General features: G+C 39.2%; 1 protein-coding gene across 1 annotated transcript in view; it reads left to right on the forward strand.

Annotated features, from left to right (window-relative positions):
* The window catches only part of NME8 (NME/NM23 family member 8), a 31,716-nt gene that overhangs the window by 5,209 nt on the left and 10,029 nt on the right, over positions 1-16,478 (forward strand). The window contains exons 6-10 of the mRNA XM_007115009.2: positions 2,845-2,961; positions 10,370-10,436; positions 11,486-11,559; positions 13,027-13,119; positions 14,200-14,387. Of these exons, the coding sequence (XP_007115071.2) occupies positions 2,845-2,961; positions 10,370-10,436; positions 11,486-11,559; positions 13,027-13,119; positions 14,200-14,387 (539 nt within the window). The remainder of the gene's footprint in view (positions 1-2,844; positions 2,962-10,369; positions 10,437-11,485; positions 11,560-13,026; positions 13,120-14,199; positions 14,388-16,478) is intronic.

Genomic DNA, 16,478 nt, shown 5'->3' on the forward strand with positions numbered 1-16,478 from the left:
GACCCCACGTGCCGCGGAGCGGCTGGGCCCGTGAGCCGGGGCCGCCGGGCCTGCGCGTCCGGAGCCTGTGCTCCGCAACCGGAGAGGCCACATCTCTCAGATAGGATTTTTGCTTTTGTTAAACAATAATCTTACAGCTATTTCTGGGAGGTGAATGACTGGGTTAATTGAATTTAAAAAGTTGCGCTGTAGATCTCGCCGTCAGGTGGCTAGGAACTGGCTAGGAAGGGTGTGATGATTTACGTGAGGGGTCAGCCAGCTTATCTGTAACGGGCCAGAGAGTAAGTACTTCAGCTTTGCAGAAATACTAACTCTGTACTGGGTCATAGTTTGCTGAGCCCTGGCCTAGATGTCGTTTAGGTAACTGCACGAGGCGGAAATGGGCTCGGCGGGCTAATGAGACAACGAGAAGGCTTTAGCGGCAGCAGCAGTTGGGAGCCTGGGACTGAGGAGGAGAGGCTGGGCAGGTGGCCACCATGTAGAGTCTGCAGCTCTGGGGCGGCCATCCCCTGCTGAGTGAGTCAGATCTGAGCAGCAGACCCGTGCCCACCCTGAAGACTTTGGCATGTGGCCCCAAATCCTCCTTTCCAACCCACGTGCTGCCATCACTCTGCGACTTCCACATCATGGCCTCTTGATTCTTCACCTCCTGTCAATGAAATTTCCAACGCACCTCCTCCAGTCACGCCTCACGCTTTGTTATCATCCGTTGCTCCATGTTCAGTGTTCTAATTTAAGAATCTCCATGGGAAATTTAGTCAATATTTTGTAATAACTGCAAATGGAAGGTAACCTTGAAACACTGTATAAAAATAAAAAATTTTCTTAAAAAAAAAGAATCTCAATCTGTGACCACAGAACCACCTTTGCAGTGGGCAGCATTCTTAGCTGACAGCAAATTCATTCCAGCATCTCAGCAGGAAGGGCTTTTTCAATGGCTACTAGAAAGCTCTTGGAGGTTCCGTTTAGTGGGAAATAGTAAACAGAGTGTCAGGTTTCATTCAAACCCTTCTCAGCTGGAGCCTTCTTATTGGCCTTTGAATATGATTAAATCTTTCCAATGAAAATAAATTACACCTCTCTTTGAGACCACGTCCCTCTCCAGCTACCACTCGCCTCTATGCTTTACCTCACAGCTAAACTGCTCAGAAGAGTTTCTATATTTATTTCACTCCGTTTCTTCTCATCCCATTAATTCTTCAACCCATTCAATCTAACTTCGTTCTGATTATTCCACCATATTGGCTGTTGCCAATGTATCCAGCGACCAGCCTGTTGCTAAATATAATGAATGCTTTTAGGTGCTCACCATTTTCCTCTCAAATGTAGTAAATGTGGTGACCATGCGCTCCTTTTTGGAACACTTTCTTCTTTTGGCTTCTGTGACTTGGTTTTCCTTTTGCTTCCTAGATGCTACTCCCCCTCCCCCTTTCTCCTTTGCAGGTTCACCGTTCTTCATGCAGCCATTACATATCGACTTTATCATGCTATATACTCTCCTTAGAAAACTTCTTCGACACACAGTTTCAGTCACCACCTCATAAATCGATAACTCAAGTTCACGTCTTCAGCTGAATCCTATACTCTGAGCACCAGACTTGTGTATCCAACTGGGCCCTTGATCTCTCCTCTGGTGTCTCAAGGGCATCTCACAATGAACTGGTCCAACAGCAGACTCCTCGCCCTCCCCATCCCCACTGGAAACGTTATTTTCTAGTGTTGCCTCATTTGGTGAATAACATCTCAACTTACTCAGTTTCTCAAGTCAGAAACAGAAAAGTCATCGTAGTGACTTCTTACATCACACCCCATCCACACCAGACCTTGGTCCTGTTCATTTCATCACCCAAGTCTTTCTCACACTCGTCTGCTTCTTTCCCTTCTTTCCACCTCCAACAGCACTGCCGTAGACTGAGCAACCATCTCTCCCATCTTTACCTCTAGAATAGCTTCTGATTCGTATACAAACAGCTTCTCCGGCTCCACCTCTAACCCTTTCTCCATACGGTAGGCAAGATGATCTTTACACAGATCTTTAGCAGTTCTAATTGTGATCCCTGCCTGTGTTTAAACATTCAAAAGGCTTCCCACTGCACTTAGGATAAAGGCAGCATCCTCCCATGACCCAGAAGGCTCTGCACGGTATGGCTCCCCCTAGCTGTTGGGCTTGGTCTCATACGAGGCATCCCCTCACTGTCTCCACTGGCCTTCTTATTTGCCATATTCCCTTCCAGCCGTAGGACGCTTGTGGCTCTATTCCTTTTGCCTAGAATGCCCTTTCTTCTCCTTTTTATTTCTTAACCTATCCTTCACATTTTAAATTCCTGATATTGACAAAGTACCTTTGCTAATGTTCTTGATCAGAACAAATTCTTATAGATGCTCCCAGCTCTTTGTACCTCTCTTGGTGGTACCTGTCATGGTTGGTATCTCAAATGTGTTTGTGGGGTTGGTTTTTTTTTTTTTTTTTTCCATACCGTCACGCCTGATACAATGCTAGTAAACTGGTGTTTAGTAAATATGTGTTGAAAGACAAAGGGAAATAGTATCAAAAATAATTAGGGGGAGTAGTGTTGGGAGGCCTGTACAGAACCATTAAAATTTAATGCAGCGATGGCCTGTCTTTGGTTGTAGGAGGACACATAAATTAGAGGTAGAACTCAAAGAGCTGGATTTACCAAATGGACATACTTTTATATCACTAATACTTATTTTAAAATGACTAATTACAGTAGCTAAAAAGGGATTGGTGGGTCAGGGTGGGGTGACTTAGTCCAGTTGAAGTGTTAATTCTTGACCCATCCTGAAAATGAGTTTCCTTCCTGCTTTTGTATCCCCTTATAGAATGGCAAAATTGTTGCAAAAATCAAGGGTGCAAATGCACCACTTGTGAGTCAAAAAATTATTACCTTCATCAATGAGGAGAGGAAAATTGCAGCAGGTGAAATGGTTCGCCCTCAGGTAATACTTTGGATTACTGATAATTTTATTTTTAAAAATTAGTTTTAAAAAAAGATGCATTATGTCTTTTTTTTGTTGTTTTCCTAAAGCATTTTCCCTAGTTTTATAGCTATCTAGGTGTCTAAATGGTGCAACCTTTCTTGGGAAGTATTTTAGCAATATGAACCAAAGGCCTTAAAAAACACATGTATCCTTTGACCGAGCAAGGACACTCCAATAATTTTCCTTAAGAAGATAATGAAAGAAATATAGAAAACGATGTTTATTTCAGTGTTGTCTATGTTATTAAAAATTTGGAATCAACCTAAATGCCTAGCAACAGTGAATAGATGACATAAATGTCTGTAATTTATGTCATAATTTATACAAATTCATACAGTAGAATATTATTTAGTATCTTCTAGCTCTGTTTATTGATATGGAAAGAGGGTCAAGATAGACTGACAAATGAAAAATAGAGTATTATACTTTAATAGGATGCATAGAATAAGATCCTATGTGTGTGAAATGTATTACCTGTGTAATAATAAAATATTTTAAAATTCAGAAATGAACCATAAAGCATGTAGAGATATGAACATAATACTTTCTTATAAAGTAAGCCATATAGGAAAGTGATCAGAAAAATAGGCAGATAAATAGGAGTGACTGGTGTTATAAACACACACACATGCACACAAAACAACAAACAACAAAAACAAGAAACAAAAGAAACAAAAAATAGAGACTAGCTGAGAAATACTGAATAATAGAAATAATGAGAAGGTATAGGCTCAAGCTTGTATTAAGTATTTACTTTAAAAAAGCATCAGTTTAAATCAGGAAAGGATAAAAAGAAAGAGGGTCAAGATAGACTGACAAATGAAAAATAGAGTATTATACTTTAATAGGATGCATAGAATAAGATCCTATGTGTGTGAAATGTATTACCTGTGTAATAATAAAATATTTTAAAATTCAGAAATGAACCATAAAGCATGTAGAGATATGAACATAATACTTTCTTATAAAGTAAGCCATATAGGAAAGTGATCAGAAAAATAGGCAGATAAATAGGAGTGACTGGTGTTATTTATGTAATAATAAAATATTTTAAAATTCAGAAATGAACCATAAAGCATGTAGAAATATGAACATAATAGCATAAGAAAGTAAGCCATATAGGAAAGTGATCAGAAAAATAGGCAGATAAATAGGAGTGACTGGTGTTATTTAAACACACACACATGCACACAAAACAACAAACAACAAAAACAAGAAACAAAAGAAACAAAAAATAGAGACTAGCTGAGAAATACTGAATAATAGAAATAATGAGAAGGTATAGGCTCAAGCTTGTATTAAGTATAGATAAATAGGAGTGACTGGTGTTATTTAAACACACACACGCACACAAAACAACAAACAACAAAAACAAGAAACAAAAGAAAAAATAGAGACTAGCTGAGAAATACTGAATAATAGAAATAATGAGAAGGTATAGGCTCAAGCTTGTATTAAGTATTTACTTTAAAAAAGCATCAGTTTAAATCAGGAAAGGATAAAAAACTCACAAAACAAACTTAGTAATATTGGGTTAACTATTTGCATAAGAAATTGGTATTATTTCCACATAAACAAATTTCAGATGAATTAAAGAGCTGACTATGTTGAAACAAAGCATAAAAGTATTAGAAGAAAATATTGGAAAACATTTATCTTGTCATAGGTTGAGAAAGGCCTCGTAAGTATAGTATAAAGCAGAGATATCATAAAAGAAAAAATTGATAGATTATTTAAAAGTTTGAATAAAATGTAAAAGGAAAGCAGCAAACTTGGAGAGTATAGGCTCAAGCTTGTATTAAGTATTTACTTTAAAAAAGCATCAGTTTAAATCAGGAAAGGATAAAAAACTCACAAAACAAACTTAGTAATATTGGGTTAACTATTTGCATAAGAAATTGGTATTATTTCCACATAAACAAATTTCAGATGAATTAAAGAGCTGACTATGTTGAAACAAAGCATAAAAGTATTAGAAGAAAATATTGGAAAACATTTATCTTGTCATAGGTTGAGAAAGGCCTCGTAAGTATAGTATAAAGCAGAGATATCATAAAAGAAAAAATTGATAGATTATTTAAAAGTTTGAATAAAATGTAAAAGGAAAGCAGCAAACTTGGAGAAAAGCTTGCACTGTGTATCAACGTGCTAATACCCATAGTGTGTACAAAGTACTTTAAAAGCGTTAAGGAAAAAAAATGAACATTTTGATGGAAAACTGACAAATGACAAATATGGGGAATTTACATTTACAATAGTGATTTTTCTCACCCAGGGACATTTTTCTTTACATTTTCAGGTTTTCTTGTTTTTCAGGGAATCTTCGCCCGTCCTTTCTCTCCATCTCCCTTCCTCCCTCCCTTCTTCCCACTCCCCCACTTCTTTTTGAAAATTATAGTAACTAGGAATTATTATGGACTTCCTGTTTGCTAAGATTTTCAGAAAGATATCCTCATTTAATCTTTTACATCCCACTTTTATTGATATCATTGACAACTAACATTTTATTAGTTTAAGGTATACAACATAATGATTTGATATATGTGTATACTGGGAAATGATTACTACACTTAGTTAACATTTCAGGTCACATAGTTAATTTTTTTTTGGAAAAATTTTTTCATGATAAATTTTAAGATCTACTCTTTTAGCAACTTCCAAAATATACATGTTATTACCTATAGTCACCATGCTGTATATTACACCCCGAGAACTTATTTATCTTATAAGTGGAAGTTGTACCTCTTGACCTCCTTCACCCAATTCCCCTACTCATCACCCTCCATCTCTGGCAACTACCATTCTGTTCTCTGTGCCTATGAGTTCATTTTTTCTAGATTCCACATATAAGAGAGATTATACAGTATTTATCTTTCTCTGACTTATTTCACGTAACATTAATGCCCTCAAGCTCCATCCATGTTGTCACAAATGGCAAGATTTCCTCCTTTTTTATGGATGAATATTTCATCATGTGTATGTATATATATATATATATATATATATATCACATATTTATCTATTCATCCATGAATGGACACTTAGATTGTTTCCATATTTTGGCTACTGTAAATAATGGTACAATGAACATGGGAGGGCAGATAACTTTTTGAGAGAGTGATTTCAGAGCTGGTCATAATAGTCTCTTAAGATCCTTTGTGTTTCTGTGGTATCAGTTATAATGTCTCCTCTTTCATTTCCAATTTTATTTATTTGAGTCTTCCCTCTCTCTTTTTTTTTTCTCGGTCTAGCTAAAGGTCTGTTTTGTTTATTTTTTCAAAAACCAGCTCTTAGTTTCATTGATTTTTTTTCTATTGTCTTTTTAGTCTCTATTTTATTTATTTCTGCTCTGATCTTTATTTCCTTCATCTGCTGACTTTGGCTTCATTTTTTTTTCTAGTGTCTTAAAGTGTAAAGTTAGGTTCTTTATTTGAGATCCTTCTCTTTTCTTAATATAGGCTATGAACTTCACTCTTAGAACACTTTTCTTACATCCCATAAGTTTAGGTATGCTGTAATTCCATTTTCATTCATCTCTAGATTTTTTTTACGTCTCTTTTGATTTCTAATTTGACCCATTGGTTGCCCAGTAGCATGTTATTTAATCTCCACATATTTGTGAGTTGTCTTCTTTTAACTGATTTCTAGTTTCAGACCATTGTGGTTAGAAAAGATGCTTCACATGATTTCAGTCTACTTAAATGTTTTGTGGCCTAACATATGATCTGTCCTGGAGAACGTTCCATGTGTGCTTGAGAAGAATGTGTATTCTGCTGCTTTTGGATAGAATGTTCAGGATATATCTGTTTAATCCACCTAGTCTAACATGTCCAATGTTTCCTTACTGATTTTCTGTCTGGATGGTTTATCCATTGCTGGTTCTACCGAATCCAGGGACACCAGCCCTGCTGGCTGCCAGAGCCGGGCTATCAAGTGCTGTGTCCTTGGAGTAACAGCCACAAAAGCCAGGGTCCCAGATGTGCACACAGGCTCTCTTCACAAAGACACTAGTGACCTGGAGCTGGGCAGAGGCAGAGCATGAAGATGGCCCCTGCTGGCTTCCCTGGTCTCTGGGAAGGATTGCTGTCAGCCCCTAGACCTGTGTTAAATTAGAAGCCTGACCCTCAGGCTATAGCTTATCAGATTTCCAAACAGGCCCCTGCACTGAGCCCTGTGGGGATAGCCACAGGGAGTCCAGCACAAGCCAAGCCTGTAAAGAGCTCAGTTTACTATAGTCTGGATGCAAGCCCCAGGGCTTTTACAGCCAGGCATTTGCGGGCCCCATCTCTCAGTTGGAAGTCTTAAAACTGGGGTCACTAGATGTTGGGTTCAAGCCCTTCAGTCCTCAGGGAGATGCTGGGAGTTGTGAGTTCCCTCTCAATTGTATGTTGCTGTGCCGGGGTTGGAGTTTATGGCGAGACTGTGACTCAGCCTCTCCTACCCGATTTCGTATGTGTTCTTTTCTCGTTTGTCTGATATGTAGGAGTCACTCAGTTATTTTCTGGATTTCCTTCAGAGGGAACTGTTCCACAAGTAGCTGTAGGTTTGGTATGTCTGAGGGAGGAAGTGAGTTCAGGAGCCTCCTGTGTTGTCATCTCGAATAAGAACCTGGAGAAACCTTATGAAGTATTTATGAACAACGACAGGCTTAAAAACATTATGCCCTCTCCTTAGAAACAGGCAACTAGTAGGAGGTAAAAGCAGAATTTGAACTCAGGCAGAACGACTTTTAAACACATTCTTCTAATTGCTATACTGTACCCAGCTTTCTCTATGTGTGCTCTGTACTGTGGTTTATTGTTGTTATTCTCATTGTTCTTGCAGAATGACATCCTGTTTTAATGAATAGTAGTTTATGAACAATGACAGGCTTAAAAACATTATGCCCTTTCCTTAGAAACAGGCAACTAGTAGGAGGTAAAAGCAGAATTTGAAGTCAGGCAGAACGACTTTTAAACACATTCTTCTAACTGCTATACTGTACCCAGCTTTCTCTATGTGTGCTCTGTACTGTGGCTTTATTGTTGTTATTCTCATTGTTCTTGCAGAATGACATCCTGTTTTAATGAATAGTAGTGGGTATGTAAGAAATTTATTTATATCTTATGTTTTATATTACTCCATTTTGTTGGACACTTCTATTATTTAGTTTTATTATCAATTGCCTTGTCTAGCGCAGTAATAGTAATAAAATACAAGCCACGATGTGAGCCACATACGTAATTTATAATATTCTATTAGTCAATTGAAAACAGTAAAAAAGAAACAGGTGAAATTAATTTTTAAAACATCTTTTCTTACATCCAGTATATTAAAAAGATTGCCATTTAAAGATGTACTCAATATAACTTATAAGCTTTTGCACAGCAAAGGAAGCCATAAACAAAACAAAAAGACAACCTATGGACTGGGAGAAAATATTTGCAAATGATGTGACCAGCAAGGGCTTAATTTCCAAAATATACAAACAGCTCCTACAGTTTAATAACAAAAAACAAACAACCCAGTCAAAAAATGGGCAGAAGACCTAAACAGACATTTCTCCAAATAAGACATATAGAGGGCTAACAGGCACATGAAAAGATGCTCATCTTTTAGATTACTAGAGAAATGCAAATCAAAACTACAATAAGATACCACCTCACACTGGACAGAATGGTGATCATTAAAAAAATCTACAAATAGGGCTTCCCTGGTGGTGCAGTGGTTGGGAGTCCACCTGCCGATGCAGGGAACCCTCCTACACTGTTGGTGGGAATGTAAATTGGTGCAGCCACTGGGGAAAACAGTATGGAGAGGTTCCTTAAAAAGAGCTACCATGTGATCCAGCACTCCCACTCCTGGGCATATACCCAGACACAACTATAATTCAAAAAGATACACGCACCCCTATGTTCACTGCAGCACTATTTACAATAGCCAAGACATGGAAACAACCTAAATGTCCACTGACAGTTGAATGAATAAAGAAGATGTGGTACATATATACAATGGAATACTACTCAGCCATTAAAAAGAATGAATTAATGACATTTGCAGCAACATGGATGCAACTAGAAATTTTCATACTAAGTGAAGTAAGTCAGAAAGAGAAAGACAAATAGCATATGTATCACTTATATGTATAACCTAAAATATGAAACAAATGAACATATCTACGAAACAAAAACAGACTCACAGACACAGAGAACAGACTTGTGGTTGCCAAGGGGTTGGGGGGAGGGATGGATTGGGAGCTTGGAATTAGCAGATACAAACTATTATATATAGAATGGATACAAAACAAGGTCCCACTGAATAGCACAGAGATCTACACTCAATATCCTATGATAAACCATAATAGAAAAGAGTATGAAAAATGTTATATATATATATGTATAACTGGGTCACTGTGATGTACAGCAGAAAATAAACACAACACTGTATATCAACTATACGTCAATAAAATGTTTAAAAAAATATGTACTCAATGTAAAAAATAAGACATTCCAGATTTTTTCAAACTAAATCTTTGGAATGTGCTGCGTATTTTTCATTTATAGCGCATCTTAATTTGGACTAACCTCATTTCAGGTGCTCAAATATAGCATTATGTGGTTAGTGGCTGCCCTGTTTGTCAGGGCAGGTCCAACAAATACAAGGCAGGTCACTTTGAAGTTACAGCTGGCATAATTATCTTATTCCTGACTATAATAGGAGTGAATGCTTTCAGTGTAGTTATTTCCAAACATTTTTGGGTCTATATTCCATTGAGAATCTGAAATTCTGCAAATCTCTTGCCCCTGAAATGCATATCTGTAAATATATAAACCTTCCAGGTTGTTTACAGAATCACAGAAGCAGTTTCAGGACTTCTCCAGAAATTAACAATCCCCCATCCTTCCTAGTGTTTTACTCTATAGTAGGAAACTGGCTATTGTTTTGAGAAAGGCTTTTATTTTTTCATAAGTTAAGGTCTGTTCCTAATTTACTAAGAGCAACGGTCAGGAATGGATCTTGAAGCTTACAAATGCCCTTTCAATCTTTAACATAATAATTATGTGTTTCTTGCTTTCTTACTTGTTAATCTCTGCGTCTTTCTTATTTTATTCCTTGCGCTCTGCTTAAATTTTCAACATTTTGTTTTTAAGCATTTTCCATATAGCATACATGCGTTATTTCTCATTGTCTCCCCACTCTAACTGTTTATTCCTAATTTCATTTTAGTGGGAAGGTTGGGGAAAAGCAGTGTTAGATAAATGCAGGCACATTTCCACTTTACTTTCTAACCCTTGGATTATAAATATTGATTAAAAACAAAATTTCTTAAAACTCTTTCACTACCGTATTAAAATATAACTGTTTTATTTGCATTCCTTTTCCACAGTATAATGAAATTGTGTTTGTAGACTCAGATTCAGAAGATGCTGGGGAAGCAAGCTATGAAAGTGTTGGTAAGTAAATTTAAAGTAATAGTGAGGGAAATTGTGTACATGGATGCTCATTACAGCATCACTTGGTAATGACGCCAGTGTTAACTGATAAGGGACTGGTAGGATCAATGATGATTTGTGCGATACTGGAGATACTGGATTCAGCTTAAAAAGCAATCTCTCTCTCCCGCTGCCTTTGGCCTCTGGGCCTGGGGCCTTTCAGAGGTTACCCGCGATCAGGGGCTCCTGTGCCCTGTGAGTAATCTGGATAGCAGTTTCCTCTTATTTCATCCTTCATCATCTTCCAATAACTTGTAAAATTAATTTCTTCCTTGATGACCCACACTCCTGGTTTACTTTAAGATGAACAATTTCCTGCCTTCATTGGATTGTCGGAGTGGGCGTGGTTAGTGTGTGTTCATACCCTGGAGGGAACAGAGGCAAACAGCTTGCTCAGTGAGTTATTCTGCACTAAAAGCTCATCATCAGAATGTGTAGATAAATGTGGATAAATTCACAGATGGTAAAGCCATCGGTTTGTAAAGTTTGCTTGCACTGAAACTGTAGTCACTAGTGATACTGAGCTGGATGGATCATGGGTGCGATTCTAATGCACGTGAATTGTATTAAAACAACTAGTGCCGGGAATTCCCTGGCGGTCGGTCCAGCGGTTAGTAGGACTCTGTGCTCTCACTGCTGAGGGCCCGGGTTCAATCCCTGGTTGGGGAACTAGGATCCCACAAGCTGTGTGATGCGGCAATAGAATAGAAAAAGTAGAGTAGAATAGAATAGAATAGAATAGAGTAAAATAAAATAAACTAGTGCCCACCTACTCTTTCTTTTCTGGCCTACTGACTACAAACTCTTGTGAATGTTTCTCCTGCATGCAAATATAGGAACTGTACTTTGATTCTAAGTAGAAACTCTTTGGTAGTTGCAATGCCATAATAACAAAGCTGTTGATGGACAAAAATTCACTGGACATTAGTAGTTTACATTTCTAACTGCCAAATCCTTCATTCTCTAGAGTTGGTGCCAAGAAAATGAAATTCTTCTAATTTTTTTCCTAGACCAACTATACAACATTGTCATTATCAAACCCAATGCTGTGACTGCTAGAAAAGTTCAAGAAATTAAAGAAAAAGTAAGTGATATTTCCCAACAATAGTTAAATTAACTGTAAAATTAATTTTTAAATTAACTGCAAAAAAACAATCCCTTAATTTTCAATCTGGAGACAAGCTTATCATTTAGAGTAAAACAGAATATAATGAACTTCTGGTTCATGTGAATGCATGTTTTGAATGTTTTGTCTTCTTTGAATGTTTTGTCTTACAAAGGCTAGACCTACTCAACATCCTTATTTAAATAGCTCTGCTCTACCAGCATCCAATATAAATGATAAAAATTACAGTCTTGCATTGGATTGTAACAGATTTCTTTGTGTTTAGCTGTTAGCAGTGCAGACTTGTTTAAGCTCACATCAGCTTGCTTTATTCCCTGTGTGTTGTCACAAACGTATGGTCCTTTTTAGATACATGATAACATAAGGAGGCATTTAAGGTTTTGCTTTTAGAGCCCAAATAAAAAATTTTTAGAGCAAAATTGCATTCTAATCCAAAGGTCAGCAGACTTTTCCTATAAAGAGCCAGACAGTAACTATTTTCAGGTTTGTGGGGCATGTGATCTCTGTCACAGCAGTTTAACTCTGCCATCATATATAGAGAGCAGCATTAGACAGTAGATAAACAAATGGGCATGGCTGTGTTCCAGTAAACTTTGTTTCCAAAAACCGCGGGCAGGCCAGGTTTTGACTGTGGGCTGTGGTTTGCTGACCCCTGAACAAAGATGTTGTGTTGAAACAACAAAATTGTATTGAAATTTGTAAGAATGTTGCATGTGCTACAGAGGAGGTCACATGGGGAACCATGTCAGGATGGGCTGGATATCTCTTGATGAACTTCCCACCATGCATTCTTTCTTCAGCCAAAGCAGCAACAATTAAACTACTATAAAGCAGACAGACCATTTTATACATTGTTATACTTGAGTGACACGCACACTGAATTTGTCATTAAATTTAAAAATTTTAAGACAAAGCATGGCTGCATCTTAAATTCTATCCTTCCCTGTAATTTGGATATTTTTGTTACCATCAGAATAAGATATACTAGATTACGAGTTACAGACTTAACAAAGGAAAGCCATAAAAGAAGAAACTGAAAACAATTTTGAAAATAGATGGTTAAGAAGTGCCTGTAAAATGTATGTCTTTTTGAATGACTCAGAAAACTATGATATCTTTCTTGGAATTCAGTTAGATTTTTTTGGTCTTTTTTCATCTTGAGACAATTCACTTAATAGAAATATTGTGGAGTCTCTGGTTCAAGCCGTGAAAACTTAAATACTAGGGGGCATGAAAAGGACCTTCTCTGTTTACATATTTTGGGGCCCCTTCCAACCTCGTGTCTGATGGATTGTGCTGAGGCACAACTATGAAATGCATTCAAATCTGGGGGGTTTATTAAGCCGAGGAAACAAATGTCCTTGACTTGTTTTACCTGTGTGGTCCCACGACACATGTGGACCTGACCATGCTCTCTAATTGAAGATTATCGATGCAGAATTTGTCATAGAAGCAGAGGATAAGAAACTGCTCACTGAAGAACAAGTCAGGTACTTCTATAGCCGAAGAGCAGACCAGGTAAGAAAGTTTAAAAAGCCATTGTGTTGTCAAATACAGTGGATTCCTATAAGTTTAAGATCCTCATTATAGAAAAACGAATGAGTCTGACCAACCAAGTAAGCTCTAGGTGTCCCTGTTGGTGTCCATATCCTCGTTGATCCAAAGACGGGGACTATGGAGAAATCTCCAGTAGAAATAGAGGCAGCCAGGCAAAAGTGGATGCTCTGATTGTGTTTTGTTGGAGCGAAGATCTCTTTATGGTGTGTCCTCTAAGACTCCCTGCATCAGCCCTCAGGAAGTGAATATCCAGGCCTTTCCGGTAGATTCTTATCCCAGGTTGAAGGCTGCCTGTGGTAAACTTCACAGGAAAGCTTTAATCCTTTCTTTACCTAAAGGTAAATCCTTTCTGTCAAGCTATTTTTTAGATTCTCTTTTGCCTGGGGGCAGTGCTTTGTGTTAGAAAGTGCAATGGCTTTTGGGGGCGTCAGAAGCCATAGCTTCTAGCAATGCACTGTTCAACACATGTGGCCACTTGAACGTAAATTCATGAAAATTAAATAAAGTTAAAAATTCGGAGTCTCAGGGGCAGTAGCCACATTTCAGTGCTCAGCAGCTGCCTGTGGTTACATATGCTGGAGAGCACAGAACATGCTGGTCGTCACAGAAAGTTCTACGGAACAGCACTAGCCGCACCACTCAGACAATCTCTCTTGGCCCTGGGAAAGGGTTGGACCAGCTACTTGAGCATCACCTAGGAACTTTTGAGAAAATCCAATTCCTGGGTACCCTTAAAACCTACTGAATCATAGAGTCTGGGACTGGACACCAGAAGTCTGTGTTTTAGCAAGCCCTCCAGATGATTTGGAAGCATCCTGCAGTTTGAGAGTAGCTATTAGACTATCTTTAAGATCAGTGCCTGCCAGCTGTGAACTTCTGTCCTTCACAGATGTGTTTGTTAACAGCAGGATTGTGTGTTAACTTTCTCTTGCCCAGCGATCATACAGGGGAAGATGTCCTTGACTTGGGTAGGGGGCCCCATGGTACTCTATCCATTTGGGGAGCCTAATAATATTATTTTTTTTTTATTTTATTTTGTAGCCTGACTTTGAAGATTTTGTTTCTTTTATGACAAGTGGCCTAAGCTATATTCTAGTTGTATGGCAAGGAAAGGAAAAACAGCCTTCCTGGGATGAAAGTGAATCTAGTTCTGAGACGCAATCTAAAGAACCACGGGATGACCACCAGGAGATGGCCAAGTCCTCGGGGATGAAGCAGGAGAGGGAAAGGTAGCTCCAGACCAGGAAACGAATTGTTTACAATGTGTTAGTAGGTAATGGAGTGTAATGTCCAAATATCGCAAATCTAAAGACAAACATCTTTAGGGACTTGCCTGGGGGTCCATCTGGTTAAGACTCCGCGTTTCCACTGCAGGGGCCACGGCTTTGATCCCCGGTCAGGGAACTAGGATCCCCGCATGCTGTACCGTGTGGCCAAAAAGGAAAAAAAAAAAAAAAAAAAAAAAAAAAAGGACAAACATCTTTATGCCGAAGCTACAACTACTCCTTCCAGTCTAAAATTTTATATATTCAATAAAGCTGGAGTTGCCCTCAAAGTTTATGTCAAGAGGATTAGAAAGGGAAGAATTTCCCATTTGTCTCTCTAATGCGGGCGCACCAGTCTGGCCTCCTGGGGTAGAGCGGGGCCAGGCCTAGTCCCTCCCAAAGCAGCCCCTCTCCCGCCTCTCCACGTGCCACTTCTGTCTCTCCGCGTCCTACAGAGACAGCAGAGTACTCTGCCCTTTTACTCAAGGCAGTGAGTGAGTGGTGAGAAATTGCTAACAACTAATCATTTGTATGCTTTTGTTAACGGTTTGTAAATATACGAAAGTGAACATAAGTCATTTACAGACTGTTGGTTTTATGCACTTGCCATTTGTGCCTTTTATTCCTCTGAAGATGCAGAAACTCCAGTGCTCACCCCATGAATTAACAGAGCCATGTCTGAAAGAAAGGTGGGTGACAGGACCAGGCTCAGAGGAGCTGAGTCCTGAGGCTTCGTGATGCGTGTCTCCCCCTTCCGGGTAGCCCACCTCCACTGCATGTTTAGGCTGAGCATCTCTGGAACTTTCCTGGCTGTCTTATTAATAAGTTACAGTGGCTTTTCTTGAGTAGGACCATCTGCTGGTCCCTAGCGATGTCATAATTTTCAGGTAGCAGGGAGACCCTAATATCATTAATTCCCACTTTAAACTGGGATAGAAGAACTCATTGGGTAAATCAACTGCTGACAAAGGGCTTTGTAAACAGTAGTAGTTACTCTGTGAGTTTTAAGGGAAAATGATACTTAGTGGTTAGACAGCAGGTTTGGGTGGTAAGTGTTGGGCTCAAAAAGATACCAGATTTCATACCAGAATTTTTGAGCCATTTTTTTAGAAAAGGGTTCTGTGAAACACTATTAACACAGCTGGCATAAGAGGAGTCAGTGTTTCATTGGTGCTGTTATTCAGGGAGGTGTCTACTGCATCCAACTTTTAGAAGCAGTTGTCCCCAGTTGTTCAATATGCACATAATAAGATGAACAATTTAAGCACTTGGAGAGACTGGGGTGGAATGAGATGTGCTGAAGTTATTTTGCAAAGTCTGCAGTATTTTCCTTTTAATGGACATCCTCTTTTCCTTTGGCCTGTGTTTATCCCGAGCATCGGCCCAAGCAGGCGGCACGAAGTGGTGGGGAGCATGTTTCCCTGGGCATCAGTTTTCACAGCTCTTTTTCTGCAGACATGGCCTAACAGGTGCTGTAAACTTCCACCTGCCATTTTTTTTTTTTTTTTTTTTTTTTCTGGTACGCGGGCCTCTCACTGCCGTGGCCTCTCCCGCTGCGGAGCACAGGCTCCGGACGCGCAGGCCCAGCGGCCATGGCTCACGGGCCCAGCCGCTCCGCGGCATGTGGGATCTTCCCGGACCGGGGCACGAACCCGTGTCTCCTGCATCGGCAGGCGGACTCTCAACCACTGAGCCACCAGGGAAGCCCCCCACCTGCCATTTTTTAAAGGAGACCCAGAACCTAAAGGATCAAGGACATAAACTCTCATGTAGAATAAAGAGTAGATATAAAGTAAGATGGAAGGAATATAGTCAGGTATATGGCTGTTATACTAAATACAAGAAGGTTAACTATCCTGTCAAATATAGAGATTACCAGATTAAGATCAAAAACAAACTAAATTAAAAACCATATAATAGGGCTTCCCTGGTGGCGCAGTGGTTGAGAGTCCGCCTGCCGAGGCGGGGTACGCGGGTTCATGCCCCGGTCCGGGAAGATCCCACGTGCCGCGGAGCGGCTGGGCCCGTGAGCCATGGCCGCTGAGCCTGCGCGTC

Source organism: Physeter macrocephalus, chromosome 5, assembly GCF_002837175.3.
Source record: "Physeter macrocephalus isolate SW-GA chromosome 5, ASM283717v5, whole genome shotgun sequence".
Taxonomy (NCBI): domain Eukaryota; kingdom Metazoa; phylum Chordata; class Mammalia; order Artiodactyla; family Physeteridae; genus Physeter; species Physeter macrocephalus.